The 16,169-nt window shown below is 34.2% G+C and overlaps 3 protein-coding genes across 3 annotated transcripts; 1 reads left to right on the top strand and 2 right to left on the bottom strand.

The window, feature by feature from the left end:
- Nucleotides 1-187: 187 nt before the first annotated feature.
- On the bottom strand, nt 188-10,687 carry LOC123316013 (serine/threonine-protein kinase pakG-like). Its single transcript, XM_044901923.1, has 9 exons — nt 9,844-10,687; nt 8,308-9,651; nt 4,870-5,752; nt 2,870-4,243; nt 2,669-2,788; nt 1,959-2,121; nt 1,083-1,527; nt 588-883; nt 188-486 (listed from the first exon to the last, which is right to left on the bottom strand). Exons 1-9 carry the CDS (start codon nt 10,528-10,530, stop codon nt 270-272), a joined length of 5,529 nt encoding a protein of 1,842 aa, XP_044757858.1. The 5' UTR covers nt 10,531-10,687; the 3' UTR covers nt 188-269.
- Nucleotides 5,960-7,071, top strand: LOC123315753 (60S ribosomal protein L15). The gene is made up of 3 exons (XM_044901589.1): nt 5,960-6,085; nt 6,241-6,420; nt 6,591-7,071. The coding sequence occupies exons 2-3, from the start codon at nt 6,249-6,251 to the stop codon at nt 7,031-7,033; spliced, it is 615 nt and encodes a 204-aa protein (XP_044757524.1). The 5' UTR covers nt 5,960-6,085; nt 6,241-6,248; the 3' UTR covers nt 7,034-7,071.
- A 415-nt stretch (nt 10,688-11,102) lies between the features above and the next one.
- Nucleotides 11,103-13,228, bottom strand: LOC123315754. The gene is made up of 3 exons (XM_044901590.1): nt 13,071-13,228; nt 11,618-11,806; nt 11,103-11,255 (listed from the first exon to the last, which is right to left on the bottom strand). The coding sequence occupies exons 1-3, from the start codon at nt 13,102-13,104 to the stop codon at nt 11,197-11,199; spliced, it is 282 nt and encodes a 93-aa protein (XP_044757525.1). The 5' UTR covers nt 13,105-13,228; the 3' UTR covers nt 11,103-11,196.
- Nucleotides 13,229-16,169: the final 2,941 nt, after the last annotated feature.

Below are 16,169 nucleotides of genomic sequence, written 5' to 3'. Positions count from 1 at the left end.
ACACAGAAGCTTTTCTTTCTATCAAATAATAAAAATGTTAAACACTAGTAGGAAAAAATATCGATCCTAACACGTGCGCAAAGTTCATTTTCCGCAGCAAACTCATCCAAACTGAGTTATTGTTTACATAACTGCTTGTGACAGAAGTTTTCTGTAGGATAAAGGATGGACATTGAAATAAACACAGTTTAAAGAAAAATATTTTCATTTAATATCAAATATATAAATACATACAGGCACATTTTCAATGTTTCCAACAGTTACAACAATCAATGAATCAAAATCTGGTTAGTGAAGTTCTTCTCTATAAAATCGACAGTACTATGATGATCCAATATTTGATCCTCATAAGCCTTCAAAATTGCCATTGACGACTTATGCTGTTTGGATTTTACATTTCTGTAACGAAAACCACTGATTGCCTTGCCCAAGATGTAATGTAACCATAAAATATTGCTATATGGTTTGAAAGGTTGCCATCTGTTCCTGTAACAAATCATCACGATTACAAAAAAGTATTTAGATCATAGTAAATTTCAAAAATTGAATAAAATTAACACTGTTAACTGATCAAGTTTAAAACTTACCCATTGTTTTCTTGCATCTTTCTGTAGATGTCAAACTGATAATCTCCTTTAGCTGTGAAGAGATCCTGATCCATGGAAAGATCATTGAATATGATCACATCCTCATGCTTGATACGTGAGAGGGTGAAGTCGATAATAGTAGCTTTAACGCCTCTATTATTTACAATGATCTCCTTACCATCTAAAACAAAGGTGGTGTTTTTGCTTTCAGTAGGCAGTATCAGCACATTGCCCCAATGGAGATCCCTATGTTCAAATTGTAGTTGACTTTCTGCTACAGCTAAAGCACAAGTAATCTGAAAATTATATTAAAAACGATTTGGTTATCACCACATCAAGATTTGTAGAAATATTCCAGACGTCCTTAACCCTGATGTATGTGAAGTTGAACATTCAACTTCTCCTTCAAATGACAAAACTTAGAGAAACACGAAAATTTGTGCTGGGCCAACTTCACACACAGAACTCTGCTCAGAATGAAGAAAAAAAATTCACCTGTTCAAAGACAGCCAATGACTGTTGAGCATTTGTAAACTGGAAAGATTCCAAGTCTTGTCCAGCATTTGCCAGTTCAAGGACAATATAAAGTTGGTTAGAATGAAACATCTCAGGCGAATCATTTTCAGATTGTTTGTTCTCATCATACAGCTCCCAAAGTTCCAAGAGTCTGTCTGGATAGCATCCTTCTACACAATTTATATTCTTGACTTTAACAAAGGCGTCAGTGTTGTTTCGCTTGCTCATCCTCAAATTGCTCAGTTCCATAGAAATGATTATCTCGGATAAAATTTCTCCAAATGTCTTCTGTTTTTCAAGATTAACGATTTGTTCGCCTTCTATCGGTATGACTTTCATCACAGTTGTGGAGCCATCCTTGTCTCGTATCATGAATACCTCTCCAAACACTCCCTCTCCAATCTTCTGGCAGTGTTGAAGGGCACTGAAAAAGATATTTCATAAAATAACCTAACCTATCCTTTCAAAAATATTTTAAGGCTCACTTCAAAAAGAAACAACAAAATTCCCACCCCTTTCAACATTTTCTAGACCAAAAGCAAAATATAAATAACATTAGCATGAGTCACAGTCATTCAACTAACAACAATGAAATCCTGATTATCTAAAAAGAATCAATGAGTTATTTCAAGTCTACAAAGGAGAATCACAATTAACAGACAAGCCCTAACCATCGAAGAATTCTTTCAAGATCCTTCCTGTTGACATCAAAAAAGATATTACACAAATTGGAACTTTGCCAAGGCTGTTAAAATATTTGATCAATAAGATTCGGCATGATGATTAAAAAATCATATGTAAGACATTTGCACAAATTAATTCACTGATAACGAGGTATTAAAGTTCAAGACTCACCTTGTTGGATAACATGTTTCGAAGTTTAATGGTTGTGTTTGTCCACATCTTTTTAGAACAATATCCCTGGCAGTTAATTGATCAGTAAATTTTTGGCAACTAAGGTAGCTTTCGACTTCTTCCAAAGACGACCGTCTGCCTGATTGTCGTAAAGATGCATAACCTGTTGAAGGATTATACGTAGAGAAGTACATACAACTGGCACTTCCACACTTGATTTCTTCAACCTTAAAACTCATCCAATACAATTCACGCACTCTGAATCTTTCTTGTTAAGAAATGATGTTCTCGAATTGGAGGAAAACACAAAAGATTGCAGTGATTGCACAAAGTTGCTTAGGCCAGTCGATGATCAACGACGACGACCCAGTTCACAGATTACAGAGTAGTTCTTAGAAAGTTTCTTCTTCCTCGAAACGTCACAGAAACAAATAATGAAATAAGTCTGTGGTTCGGTCATAAAAGATAGAAAGTTTTCTTTTAATGGTGTCAGCTTTTTGATTTCATTACAGTGGAGGGTAAAGATGTAAAATAAGGAGGGTCTCTAACACGCATAAGCAAAATGAAAGCGGAATCTCAATTTTAAACTTTTTTCAAACAGTATTCAATAATACCAGTGAGAACAGGTTCCTTCTTCACACAATGGTTGATCGAAGGATTCAATATAAGATAAATATTTTATAAAAGACATCAATATTCTGTGTACTCACCAGAATTATTGAAAGCAAAACTTGCTAGCTCAGTCAACTGATTTTTCGTGGGTGAAACTGGAATTAACTTCACTGAATTTCTCCTCCCAACAGTCATTCGGCTTGCTGGATCTATTCTTCCTATAACATTTGTTGTTATTCCGTTTAAATACAAAAACTATGTATTTCACTGATAAAATACTCATACTAAATTCAACAAACCTGAAATGTTCAATTTTTCCTCCATATTTTTTTTCAATATGGCAATGGAGCGTCTGAATTTTTTTCCTGCTTCTAGTCTCACGAAATCTTTTATTTGAGGTTTTATCCAGTTGAATTCTTCTAAAACTTCATTTTCTTCAGTATTGCTTCCCCTAGATATATTTTTACTGTCATTGAGAACAACCCAGCAGTCACTCGATTTTTTCTTGGATTTATTATCTTCTAGTTCTGACTGGATTTTTCTTCTACCCAATATTGAGTCAAAGTTCATTCGTTCCAATATAACAAAGCAGTCTTTAATTTGGAAGTTATTCTTAGTTAATGGCGAAGTTTTCCGAGCTTCCAGCTTATGGTCTTGGCTTTTTCTAATAATATTTTCTCTCATTTTCATCTGGGAGTCTTCACACGTGCTCATGCTAGCATCGAACCCCCTAAATTTATTGGGGGAATTTAAAGGTGTTGATAAATTACACAAATCCAAACTGATATCAGAGGTATAGGATTTTCTAGTGCAAATGTTTTCTGGGAAGACATGTCTTTCTAACAAAACCTTTGGTATATTCCTGAAATGCTCATCTATAAAGCTCTCATGATTTCCACTATTTCTTCCAGTATTCTCGCCTATTTTGACGGAAGGAATGTCTTCTTTGGTTTTCCCTGTTTTTTTCAGTTCAGCAAATGTTTTTCTGTCAATTGAATTTGACTCTGAACTATTCCTATTAGAGGTCAGTCTTTTTGTTAAATCTCCTATCGATTCAAGCCTAACAAAGGATGTTCTCAACTTACTCAACTCCAGTTGGTCTAAATCTATTGGACAATTTTCAGCTGGGTGAGATTTTTTCCTTTTAGGAATCACTCTACGTCTAGTTATATAATTGTTGGATACATTTTTCACATTCAAAAAGTCAACTTCAAGAGGCGTTGAATTTTCACAAGCATTTTTTAAAATATTATCTAAATGGGGCATATGTTTCAATATCACCTGAGTTTTTTGGAAGAGTTTGCTGTCTTTTCTTCTTTTGAATTTGTACTTATTTACAATTGATTTTTTCTTATGATTGACTTTACTTTGTTGATTGCTGGAAAAGATATTTGGGCTTGGACATCTGTTACTCCAATCATTAATAATTCCATATGATTTTGTTAATAGACTTGTTGAATCTTCAGGTATTGAAACGTTTAGATTAAGTGGAGTACTACTTGTTGGATTTATAGAATCTTCAATGTCAATAATCTCATCTTGATCTCCAAGGCACAGTTCATCTTTGTGTAAGCTTTTCCGTCTTACATTTCTAGTACTATTTGAGCTTTCATTATTTATTTGAGAATAAAAATGACTTATTGACAGAGATACCTGCTCATTACTGAACACAGCTGAAAATGTTGTCCAATAACTATTACACTCAGAATCATAATAATCTTACTAAGAATTAATATAATAATCAGAACTAAAAGAACAATTTGTATAGGTGGATTAAATACTCACCAAAATTGTTGATGAACAACAATAGGTATAAGCAATATACTTGAAATGTAAATGAAGCGATCCCATTGTGTTGGGATCAATTGGGGGTAGTAACTACTACATTGACTAAATAGCTAGTACTTGGTAATTCTAATAGATATTGAACTCCAAGTATTATCAGTAGTAACTACTAATAGAAATCATCATTTAAGGATAGATGGGGATAGCTAGAGAATATCAACCTTGACTACAGCTCAAAGTATCATAATAAAAATGCAAAAACCAGCTCCTGCAAAGCTTAGGTGCGCTAGTTCTGCAAGCTCTCACATTTAAAAAAAATTATCGCGAGATTCGTTTAAGAATTTTTAGTGTTCTTCTGGGACTTGTAAATCCTCTGGTTTAAAGCCACAATGTATTAAATCTACAGATCTTCTGATCCACTTCCAGGGTAGATCAACTTTCAATCTTTTTCTAATCTATTCATTGTTAGTTAAAAAATGGCTATAATAAAATCTTCTGTTGTAAATATACTCACAGGAATTAATTCTTTCCATAGCTGACAAATTTATATGCCCTGTTTCTTGGGATTCCATATTATTCTTACTTTGATTAAGCGATATAGGTCTTCTACGTTTCCTGAGATAATATTTTTGAGGTGTAGATACCCCTTTCACCGAGTGTTCAAAATTATTGTAGAAACTATTGTCTTCATTTCTTTCTAACTCTAAGCTATTCATCAGTAGTAATTTACTTTTGAAACGATGATACCTTTGTCTTCTTTTATCAGTAAGAGGATGCATATTTTTATTGTCTTTGGAGAAACTGTCATGTGCCATTTCATTTCTCCTAGAATCTATGTTAGTAACGTCCTCCATAACCGATTCCTCATCAGTTGCTCGATGTCCATTTGTTCGGTTTTCTGAATTATGTATATGAAGAGAACTTCTTTCTAAAACCAATTGTAGAGAACGCTTTGAATTAGATGACTGGTCAACAATATCCTTATTTTGATCTTCATGGAAGGTGTTGGTGCTTATACTGAATATTGAACTAGTTGACTTTTCGATACTGGCAGGATCATTCTTAGGAAAGTTCTTGAATTGTACATTGTTATAAATTTTGCCTTTCAATAATCGATCGAATGTGGTTTCTAATGATTGTTCCTTAGAAGGTCCGGACGTATTGTTGGATGTTTCTAATCTTTTTTTCAAATTTACAGCTAGCAGTGTATTCAAAGCTCGTCCTGACTCTGATAATGGTTTCTTCCGAGAATTCACGTAGGTTCGGATTCCCTTGTATGGTGCCATAACTAATAATAATAATATAAATAGAACTAGCGATAACGAAACAACAAATAGTTTGGATTCCGATTTTTTCAAATTTTTGTTTGTCTCCGATGAAGATTTCAATTTTACTACCTTGTCAAAAACCACAAACGTCAAGGAATATGAACTACAACATTTTTCTTTCATACATATTTATATATTACATTGATATTTTTTATAAATTCCAGATCAGGATCTCGAAAATGAATGTATCCAAAAATTTTCCGTATAATATGATAGAGCCTTTTCGTGGAAATCATGAAAATTTTCTATTCTAGATTTTTTGAACCAATGCATCAAGAAGAAGAATAAGTGTGATGCAGAAATGTCAAGGAATTCCTTGACAATCGAAAAACAGTCGAAATTTCTTAGAGGTTATTTTCTCTTCCACCTTTCTTTTGGTGTTTAATAATTCGGAGCGAGAAGGTTGGTGAAATTTCTTAAATTATCTTGTAAATATAGAGTGATCGATTTTAAAGAATGCAATAATTATCGTTATTGTTTATTTGAATTCTAGAATTTCCCCATATTTTCTAGTCTTTTATCTTCAAGCATCTTTTATAAGCAATATTTTGTTTTAGGAGTCGCGATGGGTTCGTCTAAATATATTCAAGAAATTTGGCGAAAAAAACAGAGTGATATCTTCAGATTCTTGCATAGGATCAGAGCTTTTCATTTAAGGCAAAGAACTACTCTTCATAGAGTTCCTAGACCCACCAGGCCAGACAAAGCTCGTCGTTTAGGATACAAAGCTAAACAAGGTAAAATCTTCAACCAGAAGAATTAAATGTGTGTCAACAATTTCCATAACTTATTGGCTTGTACATGGAGATTTGTTAGCTTGAGAGTGTAGCTGTAGGCGCATTTGTTACTTACAGATTCAGCATTTCAATTACACTTTGAATTTATACTATTGAATTTTTTATTTCAGGCTATGTCATTTTCCGTATTCGTGTCCGACGTGGAGGACGCAAACGTCCAGTGCCAAAGGGTGCCACTTATGGTAAACCTAAAAGCCATGGAGTCAATGAGCTTAAGCCTGTTCGTAACCATCAAGCTATTGCTGAGGAACGTGTAGGAAGACGATGTGGAGGTTTGAGATTGTTGAATTCATACTGGATTGTGCAGGACGGAGCTTACAAATACTATGAAGTTATTTTGGTTGATCCTTCTCACAATGCTATTCGCCGTGATCCTAAAATCAATTGGATTGTTAACGCCGTACACAAACATCGTGAGTTGAGAGGAAAGACATCTGCCGGTAAATCATCCCGTGGTATCGGTAAAGGACATAGATTCTCTCAAACTAAGGGTGGTTCTCGTAGAGCAGCCTGGTTGAGGAGGAATTCCCTACAATTGCGCAGAAAGCGTTGATTATTTTAATTATTTGACCAATAAATTTATAATAGTAATATGTTGTTTTAATGGGTATCACCTGAAATTTGGCCGCAATTGTGTTGGCAAAACAGGGGAAACAAAAAAGATTGAAGAAGTCTGCGTAAGCACAGTGAAAAAAAGTATTCGAAGTGCAATTTCTTGAATATTTGTACCCAAATAAGATAAATATCTCCATATGGATGTGTTAGCACTGCATTTTTACGGTTGACTCCTTGGATTTATATGTAAGCCTGCTAAAAAAATGATGGTAGTGGAATGACGAGACCAAAATGTTTAAACTAATTCTTAATATTTATTGGGATGTACATAGTAGTGCAGTTGCAAATTCATCTTAAATAGTAACACCCAAGTGACAAATATTTGTACAGATTACTTAATAATAGGTGTCAATTATTGTAACAAGTGTTCATAACACATACATAGTAGGCAGAAATTACGCGTTTAAAATCAGTTCACCATCATTTCTGTTACATATAAGTATTAGAAACAAAGAAATTAATTATAATAAGTAATGATTTTTCAGTAAGTTGTGAGCACATATAAAAAAAAAGAATACAGCTGAATCGAGCAAAGTATGAATCAAAACATTATATGGAAAAGGACAAGAGACATCACAAAATCGAAGCAGTAAATCTATAAAATTAAATTGAAATCACTGTCTTGACCTCCATATAAAAACATTCTCCTGAACAAAATCAAAACTCCAGACATGATAAAAACCAAGCTCAGAAATGGTAATGATAAGACTTGAAAAAATATACACTTCAAGTTCAAACCGCTAGTACACAAACTTCCCAGAGATAAACATTGATAACGATTTTTTTTTTTCAAAGACTTTTTGTCTGTTGTTACACATCAACTTTTTTTTCATTTTCAAATCTCGAATAATCCTGAAGTATTATAAATATTTCCTACAGTAGCAGTGATTCATCCAATCCAGAAATAATAACATCTAAGAAATTTTTTAAGTGAAAGAGTGCTAGATGAAATTGTACCAACATTACTGCATTGAACGATGTTATTTTCTGAAAATAGTCGAAACTATACAGAAGTGGCAATGTCGAATGGTTCTTGTTGCCCTTCTTTCAACTTCCCAGGAATATTGGGGTAAAACGAAAACTGCATAAAAGTTGTTGATTTGTTGACTACCCAGTAATGTTGATTGTTGAATTTATTTTTATGGCAGATACATTGGAGCCACTCCCATTTTTTCGATATTTTTTCATGCCTTTTTCGACCTGATGACCTTAAATATTACCTGCGGTCACGTTGTAAAACAAAAAGTTACTTCCTGGTCCAAAATTGACTGGAGTTTTCGGGCTTGCACATGGAAAAATGAAATCGTCTGACTGTAACTGCGTTCGATTCATGTTAGGCTCAGAGGCAGATCTATTTATTTTGGGGTGATTTCTCAACAATCCTTCTAAAGAGGCGTGTATTTGTCTGAAAAGTGGCCTGTCATCTCTATCGAACTTGATACAGTCTTGTAATAACCGTCTTAGAGCTGTTGGCGTATCACTCCGTAGTTTGGTTAGATCCGGTTTTAAATATCCCCTACCTACCATGAATAATATTTGATCTTTGTTATTTATATGTGAATAAGGTAACTGCAAAGCTAACATTTCAAACATAACAATACCAAAAGCGTAAACGTCCGATTGGAAACTGTACGGATTATCCTCTTGCATTCTAATGACTTCTGGAGCCATCCACAATATCGAACCAGTGGGCTGATGGAATTGCTGAGATCCAGCCCATCTAGTTTTCGCTGTGGCTAGACCGAAATCCCCAATTTTGACTGTGAGATCTTCATGCAGAAATATATTGTTCGATTTTAGATCGCGATGTATAATATTTTTTGCGTGTAGATAATCCATTCCTTGAGCTGTTTGTCTGCCGATTTCTATCAATGTAAAGAGAGGAAATTTCGTTTCGAGTACATGAAGGTGCTTATAAAGGCTCGAACTTTCGCACCATTGGGTGACGATCGCCAATTGAGGTTTACTAACGCAACCCATGAAAAGAAGGATGTTGACGTGCCTTGTCTTTCTTAGTACAGCAACTTCGTTTTTGAATGCTTGCAATTGCGCGAGGGTAGGTATTTTGACGTTCAATGTTTTGACAGCAACAGGCCCATGCCAATGCGCCTTGTAAACAGTTCCAAAACTTCCAGATCCTACGCGTGCCCCTACCAAGATTTCATCAGCGGGTATCTCCCAATCTTCAATACTCTCCCTAGGTGCTAATAGAGGTTTGCTCTCATCAGCGGATTTTGCTCGAGGCCTTCTTGGTTGCAAAGAACCCGTTGGTGAAGCTTGAGTACTTCGGCAGTGCAACATAGAATCCCCATTGCCTAACTGATTCAACTGTAAATTCCTGGCACAGTCTTCAGCACCGGGAATCTTGACATTATTCAAGCAAACATTGGGTGCCGAATTTGATCTATCTTGATGTCCCAGAGTACCTTGCCTAGGAGAATGTCTTGGTTCAGTTAACCCCAGAGCTGCTTGTCCTGGATTCAGAATGCCTGCACTAGTATCGGTATGAGCAGATAATGCCAGGAGTGCCCTGTAGTAATCATCAGCTACTCGTACCTGCAAAAGATAATCAACACTGAAAATTTCGAAAAGAGACTTCACTTTGCCAACTGATTTATCATCAGAATCTTCAATGAATTCAAAATTATGTGGATCAACTTCAGGAGCCACACATAGATAATCTCATCAGATGAAAATAGCACTCAGACATCAGACTTGTTACGAAGAACATGAAAAACTGGCACTTACCTGGTGACATAGTGAAGGTACTCCTGCAGCACATCTCTGATGGAACTTATAACCACAAGTCCTACAATAAAATCCTTGGAACAAAAGTCTTCTACAGCACTCACAAAACACTAAAGAGAAAAAAGTTTTCCTAGCAAAATTATGGGAAATACTAGTACGGATTGGAAATTTATCAATTATTTTAACAGTAACTTCTTTGCAGTTCAGAGTACTTATATCAACATCCCAATTGATAGGCCTACTGGGGTCTCCAACATACACACAACACATTTCACAATGCAGGTTTCGTAATTTCATAGCTCTAGCTAAAGCATCTCGAAGTGTTAAACCCTCCCGAATCTGAACACTGGTTCTTCCATTAGGTAAATGAGCTCTTAGAAAGAACTTAGGCCTTATGATTATGTCTTCCTGAGGTTTAACAATACTCGGTGCTGGATTATGTTCACTGATATCTTCAGGACTTTCCCTTCCATTACTAAGCTGTTCCATCAATTTCCGTTCTTCAGCTTCCAGTTCGTGCAGTTTACATGTAAGATCTTCATACTCCTGCACATACATTGCAGGAGGATGCTGAAAGTCGGCAAATTTTGCATTTAGAGAGTCGATATTAGCCCTTGTCAAGTTGATAACATTTTCTATATTTCTAAGTTCTTGTTGGATATCCAGTTCATCACTGTCGAAAGACATCTTTCAGCTTTATATATCTGCATCAGACAACAAGAAATAATTTTCATCTGAGTCGAAATAGTTAGCAATGGATGAGAATGCGAACGAGAAATGAAACGAATGACATTATCGCATCAGAATGATCAGAAAACCGATGAAAAAGTCTGACGTTCAGATGACAGAGTTTTGATTGGTTAAATCTAATGTCAAAACATTGCTGCCAGCATAAAGTCGTCATTTTTTCGATGTAGCCAAGCCCAAATCGAAAATATACAGGGACACAAAAAACAAACACAAAGAAACTGGATAGTTTTCAATAAAAAATAGTGATTTCTCATTTTACTCGCATATTATACGAATGAAATTTTCTTCCCATGCTCCTCCGCCCAGAATATTTCAGTAATCAAAATCAAATTACGAATAGGTACACTGAAGATTTAAAATTATTCCTGTGATTTTCGAAGAATCATGTAGTAAGTGTTATAGGAATATTTATACATAACACATTTTTTCTTTTTGCATTTCTTGGAATACCTCTACTCCTCGGGAGAAAGATAATTTTACATTACATATTTTGAAATAATCCACACAACAACATTTTTTATTTTTATTTTCGACATTTGTTGATTAATACATTATCTGTTCTCATACTGAAAAGCAGAGAGTCTGGTTTGGAAAAATATATTTTTATGAGAGGCGTATACCACCACCGCCTGGACATTCTCCTTGGCTGATTACTTTGAGATCTGTAAAAAAATAGACTAAAATAGGTATATTTTCTACTGCTTCTTTTAGGTTTCTATTGAACCTTGTAGCAGTCTCAGTAGCCTAGATATAGTTCGAGGGTACCTAACAATTTTGAAGAATAGCTCCAAAAATTTCAATTTCGTAAAAAAATTGTGAAAATGTCAGTGGCGTTCAAGTTAGGGATGTAATATGGAGAAACACGCAAGAAACATTTTGAGTCGCATGGAAGTGAATCTTTTTAGCCATTATTTTCTCCAACTTTGACGCACTATGGGACTGTATAAGGACGCATGCTTGCAGGAAATTCGTTATATCCTATCAGTTTTTCATACACTTTATTCCTGAACCCCTTGCTTCTTACCTGCGCCATTTTCACAGTTGTAGTTACTCATAACGCATTCGTTAGCGAAGGAAATCTTCTTTTCTGCATTTCCTCCGCATATCGGTTTGATCTCATCCTCCTGTGGGCATGTTTTCAGGCATGGCTTCTTCAGGGATGCCTTCGTGGACCCTTTTGCGGGCACAGCGGATGTTAGAGCCAAAACGGCAACTGTGAACAAATTTATGAATCGAAAATGCGAAAAAAGTTAATTATTTTTCTTATGGTCTAAATACGGAACATTTTCAAGCTTGTTTTCATTCTGAATTTTCATACTGTAGGTATGAGAAAATTTTCAGTTTTCTGATCTGCAATAAAAAGGGTTGGAAAGAAAGGAAATCCTAGTTGATTATAACAGTTTAAAACTAATTAAGTAGGTACATCTAAGTATAGTGATTGTTTGCCTAATCATCTTATCTTCTAATTCATCTTTATCTTGCCAAAACGGCTCTTTATTGTTTTAACTGGATGATTAGATCATTTTAAATAGGTAATTATTCTATTAAATGGCGGGTGCGCTGGCGATTTTCAATGGACGCAGTGAAGCAGGGACAATAACATAAAAGATTTCCACGGATTATACAATATCTGGTATTTTTTGTATGAACCGCATGTGTGAACCTGATAATCATCTTTTTTTCTATATTTGTTCAAAGAGAACAAACACTGGATATTGCATCATCAACAGGTTTGCATTGTTCATTATTGTAAGTATAGGAGGATTGTGAATGAGTAATGTGACCATAACCAAAACAAAAGCATAACTTCATACAATAGGTATCCCGTTTCGTTTTTTCTATAATTTTTGAGGTACAAGACTGGGCTACTCGATGTGAAAAAGGGTTGTTGAAATTGACCTCATTCCTAGCTTATCCTGGAAGAAATAAATACAGGTTTATTATACCCAAAGTATCTACTTCAGAATAGGTCTTCATTATTTGAAATGATATAGTTCGAATAAAACAAAAAATTGCACAATTCGAACTTTTATGGAATTCTCTTATTTGAAGCAGTATTCAAACCAGATAAATGAAAATGAGTTGAAATATTGAAAGCCCACCTTTTGTTTGAGGTTTTCGTTTTTCGAAAACTGGGAAAGTTTATAGAGTGTTTCAATCGTTTTTGGAAATAATCATCCAAAATTCGCAAAATTGATTTTTGTTTTTTTCTAACCGAAACTAACTAAACAAATCGAATCTTATTAAGCAATGAGCTGTTCATGTTAATATGTTTGGAAAAATTGAATAAAGCGAAATAATAATGCGTGCATCTTGAAAGAATGTAGTTTTTCAAAAAATCTTCTTGGAAATTGAGAAATGGATCTAGAGAGACACAGTGAAGAACTTGATGAAGTGTATTTAAATTTTTGCCAAAAATCAACGAGTTGTGTCGAATTCGGGATCAACTTTATCTGAAAACAGAGGGTGTGGATTACCTAAAACAGCACAAATTGCTAGAGCACACTTCATGATGGTTCACGACTGAAGATCAAAACAAAACCAAACGGATTATATTTTATTCCCCACCACCAGAGACCTGCCAATTTCCAGTTGAGCAAATTGACGAAGGACATTTGTTTCCAAGAGAACAACAATCATGTTGATTCTCAACTTTACATGTCATTATGATTAGTCCATTTGAAGCAATTTGCATTTAAAACCGAACTGGATGGAAGTAGAGATAATCTGGCTGAGGTCAAGTGATGATATTGACCCCGTCAATGAATTTGGGCATACCTGCAGTATTGTAAATGTACTGTTATTTCAATTGTCAAAACATTGTTATTCACCAACTGTTAGCCTTTACTCTTCAGGAACGATTTGGAGAATTTTTTTCCAATGGGAAATGCTATCAGATCGCCAGCTCAATAATTCGAAGTCATTCTATGAAAGTCTCCACCGAGGTCTCCACTATTAACTGTGCCACTGATTGAAACAAGTATTTTTGGCTCATCCAAAAACCTCCTTGTATAGAATTCCAATTGTCTCTCCCAAATTTTGACAAAATGATCATAAAATCACATGTTTTTGGAGTCTATATTCAAAAGGCTTCAACACCCTTGGGATGAATTTAGATTAATATAATTTTTCTTCATATTTCGACCTTCATAATCTAGTTCTGAATTATATCCACGTGAAATCTGGATACTCAGTATTCATAATGATAAAAAGATGAATCGCACATCCACCAAATTAGCATAGCTATATCAATTTAGAAAGGTGAATAAGTATCGACTGTCTGCTTATACTCAGATTGGGGGTTATTTGGGATTGCAGTCAAAAAAACGAATGGATCACTCTTTATTCTTTATACTCCAGCTTTCGGAATGTATTCATTCCTTCCTCAGGAGCAGCTACAATTCAAAAAACAACACAGATTAAATCGTACAATCAAACATAATTTCTCTTACAATGTGAGGTTTTCTCGTTATGGGTATTCGATTCATAAGTCTTCTACTATGGTAATTAGGAATCTTGTGCTAAATCACAAACCTAACTAATGATGATTTTTACAAAATGATCGTCCAGATAAACATATAATCAATTCGGAAAATTTAGATCAAAATCAATTTAGAAAATGAACATATAAAAAGAAGTTAATTTGAAAAAAATTAATATTATATCTTGATAAATCCATTAAAAATTAAAATTCGCACCATAATAGAACGAAAACACCAAAAACATTTAGGCAGTACCTACTTCAAAACTAGAAAATTTAATCGAACTTAAATTTAGCGCATATGCAACACATCAAACAGCGCAACGTTATGTTGAAAGACTACCATAAGAAATAAGGCTGAAAAAGACCCTTGAGTGTTAGAATGGAAAAAAATATATGTACTGAGACTTTGGAAAAGATGAAAAGTAAGGAACAACAAAAACAGCATTCCCAGAGCTCATTATGACACATATTTTCATGTACCATGTATTACTTTCATATCTGAATATTCCAAAAGGAAAAGGAATATTCTTTCAAAACGTCCTTTACTTATACCATTGAGTAATAAATGCTTATATTTATATTTATTTAAAGTGGCTGAACCCATCAGGGAAATGGTTGAATCCTTGCTAAATGTGAAATCAGATAATTAGATATACCATGCACCTATCTAAGTTACATCTTTGAGAATGGGTCAATTACCAACAATACCATTAATCAATCGAAAACAACCAATAAATAACGATCATAGTTATAAGCATTCTATTTTAATGTTCAAACCGATGATTTATATCTATATCAACTTATAAATTATTTCCAGTATTATAACTTTCACAGCCGTTATTATATCTGTAATCACTCCTGACATATTACAGTTGGACACTCATAATAATAGGAAGTTAAGAGACATAATCTAACTCAATATTGATGAATTTGAATTTGTTTCGTTTAAACTTTAAAGTGTTGACAACTATACATCTGAAAGATTATATAATGTATTATTAAGTAATTAGTGATTATGTAGTTTCTAGACTACAGTATTCTTTTTTTATGCTTTCATTAATATACAGGAACGCAGTGTACTAATACACAGCTCTTATATTCAGAAACTAAGACAACCAATGAATAATTAATTTTTGATAGCTTGAACAAATAAGGTCTCTGGTAGTTTCTGTCTAAAAGTATGAGGGTTTCTGTTGTTGTAATAAAAAAATTCAGAAATGCTCTAAGTAAAAATGATTATCGATATTTTAATTATGTTTTATCAATAATTGACATATTATTTTTATGACATAATATTGCTTTCATTTTATAGAGTATTCAATTTTTGGGCATAAACACCAAAATAATTCGAAAAGTTCTCGTCTTTATTCGATATTTTACACGTCCAGAAAGAAAAAGTTATCTTCAATACAGACAAATAATTTTTCTACATCACCCGTATGAAGGGGAAGTTTCAGACAGTTTCGTTTTGCGTAAAACGCTTCACCGTGAACCAGCTCTGAGAGATCGGACCGCGTAGAGTGAACTTTCTCACTTCCCAGCATGCGCAGCGACTATTCTCCGAATGTAATTCATTAAACTCAACGACCCGCGCGCCGTATTATTTTAATTATAACACTTTTCTGTTTTTACATAAGCCATTCGATATTGGACTTTCGATTCGTTGCATAATTTATACATAATTTTTCTGAGACACAGGTCTCGTGTGAGTTTCTCAGAGTATGTGTGAAATATGTATGTGCATACCTATAGAATGCGATGGGACACTCCCTTTTTGTTTTTTGCTGGTCGTTGCTTCATAACGATATGCGCATTTTTCATGAATTAATGAGCTTATAGCTTGGAGGATAATTTTTCGGTTAATTTCAGCGAAAACGAGATGAAAACAGTATTATAATTTGATGGATTTTGGTATTTTGGATATACCAAGTAGTATTATAGTAGTAGGGTTTTTGTTCATTATAATCATTAATTAATCTTCGTAACCAAGAATAAAGTTGTTTATACACCTCCAACAAAACATTCCTCAAAAATATGATTTCAAACCATATTCTGATGATGTTTTCCTAACTTCAGGCTATCAAACTCTTCG

Source organism: Coccinella septempunctata, chromosome 6, assembly GCF_907165205.1.
Source record: "Coccinella septempunctata chromosome 6, icCocSept1.1, whole genome shotgun sequence".
Taxonomy (NCBI): Eukaryota; Metazoa; Arthropoda; class Insecta; order Coleoptera; family Coccinellidae; genus Coccinella; species Coccinella septempunctata.
The sequence above is the reverse complement of the archived record's forward strand: the minus strand, read 5'-3'. Positions and strand labels throughout refer to the sequence as shown.

Bases quoted from the DNA above. Each gene is read 5' to 3' on its own strand.
- LOC123315754 (XM_044901590.1), bottom strand. From the start codon at position 13,104: ATGAAGTGTGCTCTAGCAATTTGTGCTGTTTTAG. The intron at 11,807-13,070 runs GTAATCCACACC...ATTTGTTCACAG, and splicing joins AGCAATTTGTGCTGTTTTAG to TTGCCGTTTTGGCTCTAACA. The intron at 11,256-11,617 runs GTAAGAAGCAAG...ATTTTTTTACAG, and splicing joins CAACTGTGAAAATGGCGCAG to ATCTCAAAGTAATCAGCCAA.
- LOC123316013 (XM_044901923.1), bottom strand. From the start codon at position 10,530: ATGTCTTTCGACAGTGATGAACTGGATATCCAACAAGAACTTAGAAAT. The intron at 2,789-2,869 runs GTTTGTTGAATT...CAAATGTTATAG, and splicing joins GGAAAAATTGAACATTTCAG to GAAGAATAGATCCAGCAAGC. The intron at 1,528-1,958 runs GTGAGTCTTGAA...TATCTTTTTCAG, and splicing joins GAAACATGTTATCCAACAAG to TGCCCTTCAACACTGCCAGA.
- LOC123315753 (XM_044901589.1), top strand. From the start codon at position 6,249: ATGGGTTCGTCTAAATATATTCAAGAAATTTGGCGAAAAAAACAGAGT. The intron at 6,421-6,590 runs GTAAAATCTTCA...TTTTTATTTCAG, and splicing joins AGGATACAAAGCTAAACAAG to GCTATGTCATTTTCCGTATT.